Below are 17,172 nucleotides of genomic sequence, written 5' to 3'. Positions count from 1 at the left end.
TCACAAACACACCCCACAGAGCCCCAGGACAGCAGCACAATTAGACCCAACGAAATCATGAGAAAACAAAAAGATAATTACTTGACACATTGGAAATAATTACCAAAAAACTGAGTAAACTAGAATGCTATTTGACGGTAAACAGAGTACACAGTGGCAGAATACCTGACCACTGTGACTGACCCAAATTTAAGGAAAGCTTTGACTATGTACAGACTCAGTGAGCATAACCTTGCTATTGAGAAAGATGGCTGTAGGCAGACCTGCCTCTCAAGAGAAGACAGGCTATGTGCAACACTGCCCACAAAATGAGGTGGAAAATGAGCTGCACTTCCTAACCTCCTGCCAAATGTATGACCATATGAGAGAGACATATTTCCCTCAGATTACACAGATCCACAAAGAATTTGAAAACAAATCCAATTTTGATAAACTCCCATATCTACTGGGTGAAATACCAGTGTGCATCACAGCAGCAATATTTGTGACCTGTTGCCACAAGAAAAGGGCAACCAGTGAAGAACACCATTGTAAATACAACCTATATTTGTGTTTATTTTCGCTTTTGTACTTTAATAACTATTTGCACATCACCACAACACTGTATATATACACATAATATGACATTTGAAAATTCATTCTTCTTTTGGAACTCTTTAGTGTAATGGTTACTGTTAATTTTTATTGTTCATTTCACTTCTGTTTACAATCTATTTCACTTGCTTTGGCAATGTTAACATATGTTTCCCATGCCAATAAAGCCCTTTGAATTGAATTGAGAAGGGGTGGATAGAGAACGGGTTGGAGGGGGACAGAGAGCAAACCTCAAAACATTTTCTACTATTTGTCTCCCCCTAGTGGATATATTTGGGAAAGCAAGAGAAGCAATATTCAGATGGGGAAGTTCCCCTTTATTAAAGCGCTTCCAAAGCCAGTGACATGGCCATACTGGAACAGAGCCTCACTTAGCCATTTAATTACAGCTGAACACATTGAGAACCATCTAGAGCAGCCTGACAAGTCATTAATAGGACAGAGAGAAGTATAAACATACAGATAATAGTTATTAATCACACGGGACAACAGTTATACGCATTCAAACTGCCTTTCACCCATTTCTTTAACTGCTGTCTAAACAGACACAAAGTATACAGGTCCCTTAATAAGCACTAGATGGATGCTGCGTTCAAACACACAACGTTGTGGAACGCTCCGGACTACAGGTCTGGAATCAGCCTCCTCAAACATAACATTAACCATTCGTGGGGAAACTGCCAAATCCAAGATCAGCATCTAGGGGGCGACATCCCCCTCGTCCTTGTGGAAGATCCAGATAAAATAGATGGTACTGAAAAGGCATGCCTCTCGTTGTATTTCTATCTGTTGTCCATGAGAGTGCAGCTGTTAGTCATCTTATTATGACGATCACAAACTGGGAGAAAATCAAGAGACGTACGGCGTCATCGTCTCTAGTCAGTTCTCCTTGGCACTTTCCTTAGGTTAGACTGTTAGGTCTGCATGCCCTGTCAGACCATATAAACCCCGGAGGCTGGTGAGGGGAGGACAGCTCATAATAAATGAATGAAACGGAAACCATGTGTTTGATCCATTTATTCAGCTCCTCCCCTCAGCAGCCTCCTGTGCAACACAAGAGACAGTTTTGTAGGAAAAATCCTCTCACATTGCCTATAGATCCTCTCTGATCTGAGCCAGCCTGCGAGACAGGTAGCCAGCCAGCCAGCCTGCGAGACAGGTAGCCAGCCAGCCAGCCTGCGAGACAGGTAGCCAGCCAGCCAGCCTGCGAGACAGGTAGCCAGCCAGCCAGCCTGCGAGACAGGTAGCCAGCCAGCCAGCCTGCGAGACAGGTAGCCAGCCAGCCAGCCTGCGAGACAGGTAGCCAGCCAGCCAGCCAGCCTGCGAGACAGGTAGCCAGCCAGCCAGCCAGCCTGCGAGACAGGTAGCCAGCCAGCCAGCCTGCGCGACAGGTAGCCAGCCAGCCAGCCTGCGAGACAGGTAGCCAGCCAGCCTGTGAGACAGGTAGCCAGCCAGCCTGTGAGACAGGTAGCCAGCCTGCCTGTGAGACAGGTAGCCAGCCTGCCTGTGAGACAGGTAGCCAGCCAGCCTGTGAGACAGGTAGCCAGCCAGCCTGTGAGACAGGTAGCCAGCCAGCCTGTGAGACAGGTAGCCAGCCAGCCTGTGAGACAGGTAGCCAGCCTGTGAGACAGGTAGCCAGCCTGTGAGACAGGTAGCCAGCCTGTGAGACAGGTAGCCAGCCTGTGAGACAGGTAGCCAGCCTGTGAGACAGGTAGCCAGCCTGTGAGACAGGTAGCCAGCCTGTGAGACAGGTAGCCAGCCTGTGAGACAGGTAAGCTCTGAGCAAAAAAAAAGCAGAAAACCATCAAAAAGGATATGAAATCATAAACGGACTGTTGGCAGCAAGCCTAGCAGAGCTTTATGGAGTGATAGTCTTTATTTAAAAAGTGAGTTTTATTCCAGAGGTGACTAAGACAGAAAAGTGGGAGTGGACCCAGGAGAGTTGTCCTTCCCCCTACGAGAAGCGGTCTGCTTTAGTTCAACGGAGGACAGTGAGCGCAGGAGGTCCCTTAATGAACCATTCCCACTGTCTGTACTGATGGGTAGAACAATGGGTTTAGAAGTAAGATGTCTCTGTCTTTTAACAGTCTTTCTCCAAATTCCTGGATTATTCAGAAATCCTGGTTGGAATATTCCTGGAAATCCGGGAAAATCTCCAACCAAGATTCATGGCACCCTGGTCATTTTACAACAATTTAAAGAAAATTACCAGAATTATGCAACCCCAAATTAAGCTAGATGTCAGCTGGCCAGGCAGGTCAGCCAGTCAACTTTATCAGTTACTTGTCATGTTTTGTGATTTTTATGGTTCCCAGGAAGAGTAGCTGCCGCTTCTTAAAAAGCTAAATGGGGATCCTAATAAACAAATACAGTCAGTCAGCCAGCCAACCAGCCAGCCAGCGTTTGGTGTGTAGATCCCCAGTCCAGAGGTGATCACCGCAGGTCCAACATGGTGACTCTGTCCTCGGTGACGGTGATGTGTCCTGCTCCCTGGAGGTGAACACAGAGGAGGACGTGTTGATGTGTTTCTGAACAGAACCCTACTCCCTATATAGGGTTCAGGCAGCTTCAAAGGTAGTGCACTACAAAGGGGATAGGGAAAAGAGGTGTACTCACAGTGAAGAGAGGAGGGTCTTTGCTGTGAGGGTGGAAGCCTTTCTGTTTACATGTTGAGATCTCATCCATCCCACGGTCTGTTATCCTGAAGTAGCCCGTCCTATAAACACAAACGGTCTGTTAGTCAGAAGTAGCCCATCCTATAAACACACACAGTCTGTTATCCTGAAGTAGCCCGTCCTATAAACACACAGTCTGTTAGTCTGAAGTAGCCCATCCTATAATAACAACATACACATTATTGGGCTGAACTGTGAATTACAGACTGTGGCTTTAAAACAGCATCTGAGAAGAAAAAGAAACGCACACCTATTTAGGCCAGGTGCTGGCTAGAGGTGCTGGCTAGAGGTGCTGGCTAGAGGTGCTGGCTAGAGGTGCTGGCTAGAGGTGCTGGCTAGAGGTGCTGGCTAGAGGTGCTGGCTAGCGGTGCTGCTAGAGGTGCTGGCTAGCGGTGCTGGCTAGAGGTGCTGGCTAGAGGTGCTGGCTAGCGGAGCTGGCTAGAGGTGCTGGCTAGCGGTGCTGGCTAGCGGTGCTGGCTAGCGGTGCTGGCTAGAGGTGCTGGCTAGAGGTGCTGGCTAGCAGTGCTGGCTAGCGGTGCTGGCTAGAGGTGCTGGCTAGAGGTGCTGGCTAGAGGTGCTGGCTAGAGGTGCTGGCTAGCGGAGCTGGCTAGAGGTGCTGGCTAGAGGTGCTGGCTAGAGGTGCTGGCTAGCGGAGCTGGCTAGAGGTGCTGGCTAGAGGTGCTGGCTAGAGGTGCTGGCTAGCGGTGCTGGCTAGAGGTGCTGGCTAGAGGTGCTGGCTAGAGGTGCTGGCTAGAGGTGCTGGCTAGCGGAGCAGACAACTAGGACATAAAGGAGAGCTGCACACTCTAGGAGCTCAGATGCAACAATGTAATTACCAACGTTTGGACAGCCAAGCTGTCTTCATCAGGGTATTATCAAACACTGCAGGGTGACTCGTTTATGTAGTGTCAAAAGACACAGGTGTCTGTAATCATGGCCAAGAGTGGCCTAATATCATTGGTTAATTATCAAATATTAAAATGGCATACAAAGAACAGCATACAAACAGCAAATGGATAGCATATGATCATAGATTAATTTGACTACACAAGCTTACAAACAATTACAATGGCAAAGTCACAATAATCACAAGAATGTCTTCAGATCAAAGTCTACGTTGAGACCGAAGGGCGCAAGGGTCTTTAAGTTAAAGATCCAGGCAGCCTCTCGTTTTAAAAATAAATTATCTAGGTTACCCCCTCTCCTAGGAAGGGTGACATGTTCGATGCCAATGTAACGCAGAGACGAAATCGAGTGGCCTGCTTTTACAAGTTTTTACACCTATTGGTGCTACGATGCTCTGAGATACGTACTTTTAATTCACACTTTGTTTTACCCACATCATTTTTTACCACAAGGACAAGTTATAAGATAAATAACTGCCTTAGTGAAGCACGTGATAACACCTTTAATTGGGATCTGTTTCCCTGTTTGTGGGTGTTTGAAGGATCTACATTTATAAGTGCCATTGCATTGAGCACAGCCGTTACACTTGTAGTTTCCATCCAGTAGGGGCGCAAATAGACGTTCAGGAATATCTTGGGGTGGTAAATCAGAGTTTACCAATTGATCTCTGAGGTTTCTGCCCCGCGCGAATATGACCAAGGGAGGGTCCGAAAACACATTACCGAGACCATCATCAGATTTTAGGATGTGCCAATGTTTGTGAACGATTCCCTTAATTTGTTCAGAGCACTTTGAATAGTTAGAATACAAGAATGCGTCTTTTTGCGAGACTGACCTTGAAAAAGGTCATGTCTCGTTTTTTCCCGTTTTTTTCTCAATGGCAATATTAATCTGGAAAACTCTCCAAGATGGCGTAGCAGTAAGTCGTCCTGTCGTGTCGTGTCCCTGTATATATCGTTTCTTTTTCGTTTTTTACATATTTTTCTACGCATATCTCTTTAAAAACATTTAGCTAAACCTAAGCTTCCAAATACTCTCCTGCAACACGCCTCACCCGATGTAGCTATTTTTCCTAAAGTATTTATATTTACTTCGGAACCCCCTCAACTGAAGCTAGCCAGCTAACCACCAGCTATGCTAGCGGTCTTCAGCTAACCGGTCATCAGCTAACCTTTAGTTGGGAAAGCTCTCCCCAGTTCGAACAACGCGACTCTAACCAGAGCATAACGGACCTATTCATTTTTCATCCCCGGATTCATCCCCGGATTCCCACCGCAAACGGAACATTTTTCAGCTGGATTTTTCAGCTGGATCTTCACAACTAGCTATCTAGCTAAACCACAACCCCGGATGATTACTCCTGGCTAGCTTTTCCACCCACTTAGCTTGAAGCTAGCCCGGCCAGCGCACCTGTGCTACCACCGTAGCATACTCCTGGGCTACAATACCCGGGCCCACGACCGGTCTATCGATGTCACCGCATGAAGAGGAAAAAACAGACTCACCCCACCGCGACGTCCCCCAAAGGCTAACTCTCTAGCCCTCGCTATCTCCCTGCTTGCTAATTCGGCCTGCTAACTGCTAGCTTGTCCAGCTCCGGTCCGCTAACTGCTACCTTGTCTAGCCCGGGCCTACAAACTGTTAGCTTGTTAGCACAGGCCTGCTAACCGCCTGAAATGCCGCGTCCCAAACACTCACTGGACCCATATTTACTTTCTATCTCTTTTGATTTTTAATTTGTTTATACCTTCCGGAAACCTGCCTCACCCAATGTGATACGGAATCGCTATTATTTTTAATTTTTAGAACACACTCAAGAACCTCCAGAAGCTAACCAGCTAACTAGCTACAAGCTATTTAGTCATTGTTAGTTTTTTTTAACCTGGATAACACACGCCAGTCCAGCTTCCCTGCCCCATCCACCGCTGCCCCCTGGACACTGATCTCTTGGCTACATAGCTGATGCATGCTGGACTGTCCATTAATCACGGTACTCCATTCTGCTTGTTTGTTTTATCTGTTGGCCCCGTTGCCTAGTCAACGCCATTTTACCTGCGGTTGTTGTGCTAGCTGATTAGCTGTTGTCTCACCTACTGTTTTAGCTAGCTTTCCCAATTCAACACCTGTGATTACTGTATGCCTCGCTGTATGTCTCTCTCAAATGTCAATATGCCTTGTATACTGTTGTTCAGGTTAGTTATCATTGTTTTAGTTCACAATGGAGCCCCTAGTTCCACTCTTCACACCCCTGATAACTCCTTTGTCCCACCTCCCACACATGCGGTGACCTCACCCATTACAACCAGCATGTCCAGAGATACAACCTCTCTCATCATCACCCAGTGCCTGGGCTTACCTCCGCTGTACCCGCACCCCACCATACCCCTGTCTGCGCATTATGCCCTGAATATATTCTACCATGCCCAGAAACCTGCTCCTCTTATTCTCTGTCCCCAACGCTCTAGGCGACCAGTTTTGATAGCCTTTAGCCGCACCCTCATACTACTCCTTCTCTGTTCCGCGGGTGATGTGAGGTAAACCCAGGCCCTGCATGTCCCCAGGCACCCTCATTTGTTGACTTCTGTGATCGAAAAAGCCTTGGTTTCATGCATGTCAACATCAGAAGCCTCCTCCCTAAGTTTGTTTTACTCACTGCTTTAGCACACTCTGCTAACCCTGATGTCCTTGCTGTGTCTGAATCCTGGCTCAGGAAGGCCACCAAAAATTCAGAGATTTCCATACCCAACTATAACATCTTCCGTCAAGATAGAACTGACAAAGGGGGAGGAGTTGCAGTTTACTGCAGAGATAGCCTGCAAAGTAATGTCATACTTTCCAGGTCCATACCCAAACAGTTCGAACTACTAATTTTGAAAATTACTCTCTCCAGAAATAAGTCTCTCACGGTTGCCGCCTGCTACCGACCCCCCTCAGCTCCCAGCTGTGCCCTGGACACCATTTGTGAATTGATCGCCCCCCATCTAGCTTCAGAGTTTGTTCTGTTAGGTGACCTAAACTGGGATATGCTTAACACCCCGCCAGTCCTACAATCTAAGCTAGATGCCCTCAATCTCACACAAATCATCAAGGAACCCACCAGGTACAACCCTAACTCTGTAAACAAGGGCACCCTCATAGACGTCATCCTGACCAACTGGCCCTCCAAATACACCTCCGCTGTCTTCAACCAGGATCTCAGCGATCACTGCCTCATTGCCTGTATCCGCTACGGAGCCGCAGTCAAACGACCACCCCTCATCACTGTCAAACGCTCCCTAAAACACTTCTGTGAGCAGGCCTTTCTAATCGACCTGGCCCGGGTATCCTGGAAGGACATTGACCTCATCCCGTCAGTTGAGGATGCCTGGTCATTCTTTAAAAGTAACTTCCTCACCATTTTAGATAAGCATGCTCCGTTCAAAAAATGCAGAACTAAGAACAGATACAGCCCTTGGTTCACCCCAGACCTGACTGCCCTCGACCAGCACAAAAACATCCTGTGGCGGACTGCAATAGCATTGAATAGTCCCCGTGATATGCAACTGTTCAGGGAAGTCCGGAACCAATACACGCAGTCAGTCAGGAAAGCTAAGGCCAGCTTCTTCAGGCAGAAGTTTGCATCCTGTAGCTCCAACTCCAAAAAGTTCTGGGACACTGTGAAGTCCATGGAGAACAAGAGCACCTCCTCCCAGCTGCCCACTGCACTGAGGCTAGGTAACACGGTCACCACTGATAAATCCATGATTATCGAAAACTTCAATAAGCATTTCTCAACGGCTGGCCATGCCTTCCGCCTGGCTACTTCAACCTCGGCCAACAGCTCCGCCCCCCTCGCCCAAGCCTCTCCAGGTTCTCCTTTACCCAAATCCAGATAGCAGATGTTCTGAAAGAGCTGCAAAACCTGGACCCGTACAAATCAGCTGGGCTTGACAATCTGGACCCTCTATTTCTGAAACTATCTGCCACCATTGTCGCAACCCCTATTACCAGCCTGTTCAACCTCTCTTTCATATCGTCTGAGATCCCCAAGGATTGGAAAGCTGCCGCAGTCATCCCCCTCTTCAAAGGGGGAGACACCCTGGACCCAAACTGTTACAGACCTATATCCATCCTGCCCTGCCTATCTAAGGTCTTCGAAAGCCAAGTCAACAAACAGGTCACTGACCATCTCGAATCCCACCGTACCTTCTCCGCTGTGCAATCTGGTTTCCGAGCCGGTCACGGGTGCACCTCAGCCACGCTCAAGGTACTAAACGATATCATAACCGCCATCGATAAAAGACAGTACTGTGCAGCCGTCTTCATCGACCTTGCCAAGGCTTTCGACTCTGTCAATCACCATATTCTTATCGGCAGACTCAGTAGCCTCGGTTTTTCGGATGACTGCCTTGCCTGGTTCACCAATTACTTTGCAGACAGAGTTCAGTGTGTCAAATCGGAGGGCATGCTGTCCGGTCCTCTGGCAGTCTCTATGGGGGTGCCACAGGGTTCAATTCTCGGGCCGACTCTTTTCTCTGTATATATCAATTATGTTGCTCTTGCTGCGGGCGATTCCCTGATCCACCTCTACGCAGACGACACCATTCTATATACTTTCGGCCCGTCATTGGACACTGTGCTATCTAACCTCCAAACAAGCTTCAATGCCATACAACACTCCCTCCGTGGCCTCCAACTGCTCTTAAACGCTAGTAAAACCAAATGCATGCTTTTCAACCGGTCGCTGCCTGCACCCGCATGCCCGACTAGCATCACCACCCTGGATGGTTCCGACCTAGAATATGTGGACATCTATAAGTACCTAGGTGTCTGGCTAGACTGCAAACTCTCCTTCCAGACTCATATCAAACATCTCCAATCGAAAATCAAATCAAGAGTCGGCTTTCTATTCCGCAACAAAGCCTCCTTCACTTACGCCGCCAAGCTTACCCTAGTAAAACTGACTATCCTACCGATCCTCGACGATGTCATCTACAAAATGGCTTCCAACACTCTACTCAGCAAACTGGATGCAGTCTATCACAGTGCCATCCGTTTTGTCACTAAAGCACCTTATACCACCCACCACTGCGACTTGTATGCTCTAGTCGGCTGGCCCTCGCTACATATTCGTCGCCAGACCCACTGGCTCCAGGTCATCTACAAGTCCATGCTAGGTAAAGCTCCGCCTTATCTCAGCTCACTGGTCACGATGGCAACACCCATCCGTAGCACGCGCTCCAGCAGGTGTATCTCACTGATCATCCCTAAAGCCAACACCTCATTTGGCCGCCTTTCGTTCCAGTTCTCTGCTGCCTGTGACTGGAACTGATTGCAAAAATCGCTGAAGTTGGAGACTTTTATCTCCCTCACCAACTTCAAACATCTGCTATCTGAGCAGCTAACCGATCGCTGCAGCTGTACATAGTCTATTGGTAAATAGCCCACCCATTTTTACCTACCTCATCCCCATACTGTTTTTATTTATTTACTTTTCTGCTCTCTTGCACACCAATATCTCTACCTGTACATGACCATCTGACCATTTATCACTCCAGTGTTAATCTGCAAAATTGTAATTATTCGCCTACCTCCTCATGCCTTTTGCACACAATGTATATAGACTCTCTTTTTCTACCATGTTATTGACTTGTTAATTGTTTACTCCATGTGTAACTCTGTTGTCTGTTCACACTGCTATGCTTTATCTTGGCCAGGTCGCAGTTGCAAATGAGAATTTGTTCTCAACTAGCCTACCTGGTTAAATAAAGGTGTTCTCAACTAGCCTACCTGGTTAAATAAAGGTGTTCTCAACTAGCCTACCTGGTTAAATAAAGGTGTTCTCAACTAGCCTACCTGGTTAAATAAAGGTGTTCTCAACTAGCCTACCTGGTTAAATAAAGGTGATCTCAACTAGTCTACCTGGTTAAATAAAGGTGTTCTCAACTAGTCTACCTGGTTAAATAAAGGTGTTCTCAACTAGTCTACCTGGTTAAATAAAGGTGTTCTCAACTAGCCTACCTGGTTAAATAAAGGTGAAATAAAAAATAAAAAAATATTAAAAACATCAAAAGTAACTAACCAGTTATTCTCAGGGAGAGGATCAACAGATTCAATAATAGAGGCCATACTGCTGGTGTCCTTTACAAAGGAGGGGAGCTGTTCTGAGACCATACTGCTGGTGTCCTTTACAAAGGAGGGGAGCTGTTCTGAGACCATACTGCTGGTGTCCTTTACAAAGGAGGGGAGCTGTTCTGAGACCATACTGCTGGTGTCCTTTACAAAGGAGGGGAGCTGTTCTGAGACCATACTGCTGGTGTCCTTTACAAAGGAGGGGAGCTGTTCTGAGACCATACTGCTGGTGTCCTTTACAAAGGAGGGGAGCTGTTCTGAGACCATACTGCTGGTGTCCTTTACAAGGAGGGGAGCTGTTCTGAGACCATACTGCTGGTGTCCTTTACAAAGGAGGGGAGCTGTTCTGAGACCATACTGCTGGTGTCCTTTACAAAGGAGGGGAGCTGTTCTGAGACCATACTGCTGGTGTCCTTTACAAAGGAGGGGAGCTGTTCTGAGATCATACTGCTGGTGTCCTTTACAAAGGAGGGGAGCTGTTCTGAGACCATACTGCTGGTGTCCTTTACAAAGGAGGGGAGCTGTTCTGAGACCATACTGCTGGTGTCCTTTACAAAGGAGGGGAGCTGTTCTGAGATCATACTGCTGGTGTCCTTTAGGAGGGGAGCTGTTCTGAGACCATACTGCTGGTGTCCTTTAGGAGGGGAGCTGTTCTGAGACCATACTGCTGGTGTCCTTTAGGAGGGGAGCTGTTCTGAGACCATACTGCTGGTGTGTCCTTTAGGAGGGGAGCTGTTCTGAGACCATACTGCTGGTGTCCTTTAGGAGGGGAGCTGTTCTGAGGCCATACTGCTGGTGTCCTTTAGGAGGGGAGCTGTTCTGAGATCATACTGCTGGTGTGTCCTTTAGGAGGGGAGCTGTTCTGAGACCATACTGCTGGTGTCCTTTAGGAGGGGAGTACGATAGGGGCCGTTACTGCATCAATGCCCCCTACAATAGGGGCTGTTACTGCATCAATGCCCCCTACAATAGAGACTGTTACTGCATCAATGCCCCCTACAATAGGGACTGTTACTGCATCAATGCCCCCTACAATAGGGACTGTTACTGTATCAATGCCCCCTACAATAGGGACTGTTACTGCATCAATGCCCCCTACAATAGAGACTGTTACTGCATCAATGCCCCCTACAATAGAGACTGTTACTGCATCAATGCCCCCTACAATAGGGACTGTTACTGCATCAATGCCCCCTACAATAGGGACTGTTACTGCATCAATGCCCTCTACAATAGAGACTGTTACTGCATCAATGCCCTCTACAATAGGGACTGTTACTGCATCAATGCCCTCTACAATAGGGACTGTTACTGCATCAATGCCCTCTACAATAGGGACTGTTACTGCATCAATGCCCCCTACAATAGGGACTGTTACTGCATCAATGCCCTCTACAATAGGGACTGTTACTGCATCAATGCCCCCTACAATAGGGACTGTTACTGCATCAATGCCCTCTACAATAGGGACTGTTACTGCATCAATGCCCCCTACAATAGGGACTGTTACTGCATCAATGCCCTCTACAATAGAGACTGTTACTGCATCAATGCCCTCTACAATAGGGACTGTTACTGCATCAATGCCCTCTACAATAGGGACTGTTACTGCATCAATGCCCCCTACAATAGGGACTGTTACTGCATCAATGCCCTCTACAATAGGGACTGTTACTGTATCAATGCCCCCTACAATAGGGACTGTTACTGCATCAATGCCCTCTACAATAGGGGCTGTTACTGCATCAATGCCCCCTACAATAGGGACTGTTACTGCATCAATGCCCCCTACAATAGGGACTGTTACTGCATCAATGCCCCCTACAATAGGGACTGTTACTGCATCAATGCCCCCTACAATAGGGACTGTTACTGCATCAATGCCCCCTACAATAGGGACTGTTACTGCATCAATGCCCTCTACAATAGGGGCCGTTACTGCATCAATGCCCTCTACAATAGAGACTGTTACTGCATCAATGCCCCCTACAATAGGGACTGTTACTGCATCAAAGCCATTCTTGTGATTATTGTGACTTTGCCACTGTAATTGTTTGTAAACTTGTGTAGTCTTAAATGAATCTATGATCGAATGCTATCCATTTGCTGTTTGTATGGTGTTCTTTGTATGCCATTTTAATATTTGATAATATCATTGGTTAATTAGGCCACTCTTGGCCATGATTACAGACACCTGTGTCTTTTGATACTATATAAACGAGTCATCCTGCAGTGTTTGTGATTATACCCTGATGAAGACAGCTTGACTGTCCAAACGTTGGTAATTACATTGTTGCATCTGAGCTCCTAGAGTGTGTGGCTCTCCTTTATGTCCTAGTTTAAAACAGCTTACAACACATGACATGACATAGGCAGTGTGTCAACACATGACATAGGCAGTGTGTCAACACATGACAAAGGTAGTGTCTACACTCACTCGTTATAACACATGACAAAGGCAGTGTCTACACTCACTCGTTATAACACATGACAAAGGCAGTGTCTACACTCACTCGTTATAACACATGACAAAGGCAGTGTCTACACTCACTCGTTATAACACATGACATAGGCAGTGTCTACACTCACTCGTTATAATACATGACATAGGCAGTGTCTACACTCACTCGTTATAACACATGACCTGATAAAGGCAGTGTCAACACTCACTCGTTATAACACATGACAAAGGCAGTGTCAACACTCACTCGTTATAACACATGACCTGATAAAGGCAGTGTCTACACTCACTCTTTATAACACATGACCTGATAAAGGCAGTGTGTCTACACTCACTCGTTATAACACATGACCTGATAAAGGCAGTGTGTCTACACTCACCCGTTATAACACATGACCTGATAAAGGCAGTGTGTCTACACTCACCCGTTATAACACATGACCTGATAAAGGCAGTGTGTCTATACTCACTCGTTATAACACATGACATAGGCAGTGTCTACACTCACCCGTTATAACACATGACCTGATAAAGGCAGTGTGTCTACACTCACCCGTTATAACACATGACCTGATAAAGGCAGTGTGTCTACACTCACCCGTTATAACACATGACCTGATAAAGGCAGTGTGTCTACACTCACCCGTTATAACACATGACCTGATAAAGGCAGTGTGTCTACACTCACCCGTTATAACACATGACCTGATAAAGGCAGTGTGTCTACACTCACCCGTTATAACACATGACCTGATAAAGGCAGTGTGTCTACACTCACCCGTTATAACACATGACCTGATAAAGGCAGTGTGTCTACACTCACCCGTTATAACACATGACCTGATAAAGGCAGTGTGTCTATACTCACTCGTTATAACACATGACATGATAAAGGTTATAACACATGATAAAGGCAGTGTGTCTATACTCACTCGTTGAACCTGGGTGAGCAGACAATAGCGATAGCCTCCGGCATCATGAGCTGGTAGGAACAGTGTGTGTGGAGATCGACACTGGACAGGAAGGCTGTCTGGGTGGGGTGGGTCTGAAACAATACAAACATATATATTGAACAAAAATATGAGGTGTTGGTCCCATGAACTGAAATAAATGATCCCAGAAATGTTCCATTCATGCAAAAATCTTATTTCTAACAAATGTTTGTTGACATCCTTGTTACTGAACATTTCTCCAAGATAATCCATCCACCTGGCAGGTGTGGCATATCAAGAAGCTGATTAAACAGCATGATCATTACACAGGTGCACCTTCTGCTGGGGTCAATAAAAGGCCACTGTAAAATGTGCAGTTTTGTCACACAACACAATGCCACAGATGTTTCAAGTTGAGGAAGCTTGCAATTGGCATACTGACTACAGGAATGTCCACCAGAGTTTTTGCCAGAGAATTGAACATGTATTTCTCTACCATAAGCTGCCTCCAACATAATTTTAGAGAATTTGTTTTAGACAATCCGGCTTCTTCACCTGCGGGATCGTCTGAGACCAGCCACCCGGGCAGCTGATGAAACCGAAGAATTACTGCACAAACTGTCAGAAACCATCTCAGGGAAGCTAATCTGTGTGCTCGTTGTCCTCACCAGACTGCAGTTAAGCGTCATAACTGAATCATTGGGAAAATACTCACCTTCGATGGCCACTGGCATGCTGGAGAAGTGTGATCTTTACGGATGAATCTTGGTTTCAACTGTACCAGGTAGATGGCAGACGGCGTGTATGGTATCGTGTGGGAGAGCAGTTTGCTGATGTCAAAGTTGTGAACAGAGTGCCCCATGGTGGGGTTATGGTATGGGCAGGCATAAGCTACGGACAATGAACACCAATTGCATTTATCGATGGCAATTTGAATGCACAGAGATACCATGACGAGAACCTGAGGCCCATTGTTGTGCCATTCATCTGCTGCCGTCACCTCAAGTTTCAGCATGATAATACACGGCCCCATGTAGCAAGGATCTGTACACAATTCCTGGAAGCTGAAAATGTCCCAGTTCTTCCATGGCCTACATACTCAGACATGTCACATTGAGCATGTTTGGGATGCTCTGGATCAACGTGTACGACCGCCTGTTCCAGTTCCCACCAATATCCAGAAACTTCCGCAGCCATTGAAGAGGAGTGGGACACCATTCCACAGGCCACAGTCAACAGCCTGATCAACTCTATGTGAAGGAGATGTGTCATGCGCTGCACGAGGCAGATGGTCACACCAGATACTGACTGGTTCTGATCCACACCAGATACTGACTGGTTCTGATCCACACGCCTACCTTTTTAACGTATCTGTGATCAACAGATGCATATCTGTATTCCCAGTCATGTGAAATCCATAGATTAGGGCTAAATGTATTTCTTTAAATTGGGGGGGGGGGGGGGCCTCCCGGGTGGCACAGTGGTTAAGGGTGCTGTACTGCAGCGCCAGCTGTGCCATCAGAGTCCCTGGGTTTGCGCCCAGGCTCTGTCGTAACCGGCCGCGACCGGGAGGTCCGTGGGGTGACGCACAATTGGCCCTAGCGTCGTCCGGGTTAGGGAGGGCTTGGTCGGTAGGGATGTCCTTGTCTCATCGCGCACCAGCGACTCCTGTTGCATGTTGCATTTATAATTTTGTTCAGTGTATAATTATATATTATTATATAGTAGGAACAAGGTGTGTGGAGATCAACACTGGGCAGGAAGACAATTTTCTCAGAGGAGAAGCCCGGGTTCAGTATCTCAGTAAATGTATCATCTCTGGTAGGGTTATCCCAATACCAGAATCTCAGTAAATGTACAGTTGAAGTCGGAAGTTTACACACAATTAGGTGTGAGTCATTAAAACTTGTTTTTCAACCACTCCACAAATGTTGTGTTAACAAACTATAGTTTTGGCAAGTCGGTTACGACATCTACCCTGTGCATGACACAAGTAATTTTTCCAACAATTGTTTCCAGACATATTATTTCATTTCGAATTCACTGTATGACAATTCCAGTGGGTCAGAAGTTTACATACACTAAGTTGACTGTGCCTTTAATTAAACAGCTTGGAAATGTACAGAAAATTATGTCATGGCTTTAGAAGCTTCTGATAGTAGTTTGTGTCAGGGGGCTAGGGTCAGTTTGTTATATCTGGAGTACTTCTCCTGTCCTATTCGGTGTCCTATGTGAATCTAAGTGTGCGTTCTCTAATTCTCTCCTTCTCTCTCTCGGAGGACCTGAGCCCTAGGACCATGCCCCAGGATTACCTGACATGATGACTCCTTGCTGTCCCCAGTCCACCTGGCCGTGCTGCTGCTCCAGTTTCAACTGTTCTGCCTTCTTATTATTCGAACATGCTGATCATTTATGAACATTTGAACATCTTGGCCATGTTCTGTTTTAATCTCCACCCGGCACAGCCAGAAGAGGACTGGCCACCCCACATAGCCTGGTTCCTCTCTAGGTTTCTTCCTAGGTAATGGCCTTTCTAGGGAGTTTTTCCTAGCCACCGTGCTTCTACACCTGCATTGCTTGCTGTTTGGGGTTTTAGGCTGGGTTTCTGTACAGCACTTTGAGATATCAGCTGATGTACGAAGGGCTATATAAATAAATTTGATTTGATTTGATAGGCTAATTGACGTCATTTGAGTCAATTGGAGGTGAACCTGTGGATGTATTTCAAGGCCTACCTTCAAACTCAGTGCCTCTTTGCTTGACATCATGGGACAATCAAAAGAAATCAGCCAAGACCTCAGAAAAAAAAATGAAATGGTTCATCCTTGGGAGAAATTACAGCGTTCATCTGTACAAACAATAGTACGCAAGTATAAACACCATGGGACCACACAGCCGTCATACCGCTCAGGAAGGAGACCCGTTCTGTCTCCTAGAGATGAACGTACTTTGGTGAGAAAAGTGCAAATCAATCCCAGAACAACAGCAAAGGACCTTGTGAAGATGCTGGAGGAAACAGGTACAAAAGTATCTATATCCACAGTAAAACTAGTCCTATGTCGACATAACCTGAAAGGCCGTTCAGCAAAGAAGAAGCCACTGCTCCAAAACCGCCATAAAAAAGCTAGACTACGGTTTGCAACTACACATGGGGACAAAGATCGTACTTTTTGGAGAAATGTCCTCTGGTCTGATGAAACAAAAATAGAACCGTTTGGCCATAATGACCATCATTATGTTTGGAGGAAACAGGGGAAAGCTTGCAATACGAAGAACACCATCCCAACCATGAAGCACGGGGGTGGCAGCATCATGTTGTGGGGGTGCTTTGCTGCAGGAGGGACTGGTGCACTTCACAAAATAGATGGCATCATGAGGGTGGAAAATTATGTGGAGATATTGAAGCAACATCTCAAGACATCAGTCAGGAAATTAAAGCATGGTCACAAATGGGTCTTCCAAATGGACAATGACCCCAAGCATACTTCCAAAG

The 17,172-nt window shown here is 46.6% G+C and overlaps 1 protein-coding gene across 1 annotated transcript in view; it reads right to left on the bottom strand.

Annotated features, from left to right (window-relative positions):
* Positions 1–531: 531 nt before the first annotated feature.
* Positions 532–17,172, bottom strand: part of LOC109885199 (STAM-binding protein-like A) — a 37,592-nt gene continuing 20,951 nt past the window's right edge. Inside the window, exons 9-11 of the mRNA XM_031816497.1 lie at positions 13,680–13,792; positions 3,211–3,310; positions 532–3,084 (exon numbers count right to left, since the gene is read on the bottom strand). Coding sequence (XP_031672357.1) covers positions 3,028–3,084; positions 3,211–3,310; positions 13,680–13,792 — 270 coding nt within the window. The 3' untranslated portion in view covers positions 532–3,027. The remainder of the gene's footprint in view (positions 3,085–3,210; positions 3,311–13,679; positions 13,793–17,172) is intronic.

Source organism: Oncorhynchus kisutch, linkage group LG3 (genome assembly GCF_002021735.2).
Source record: "Oncorhynchus kisutch isolate 150728-3 linkage group LG3, Okis_V2, whole genome shotgun sequence".
Taxonomy (NCBI): domain Eukaryota; kingdom Metazoa; phylum Chordata; class Actinopteri; order Salmoniformes; family Salmonidae; genus Oncorhynchus; species Oncorhynchus kisutch.
The sequence above is the reverse complement of the archived record's forward strand: the minus strand, read 5'-3'. Positions and strand labels throughout refer to the sequence as shown.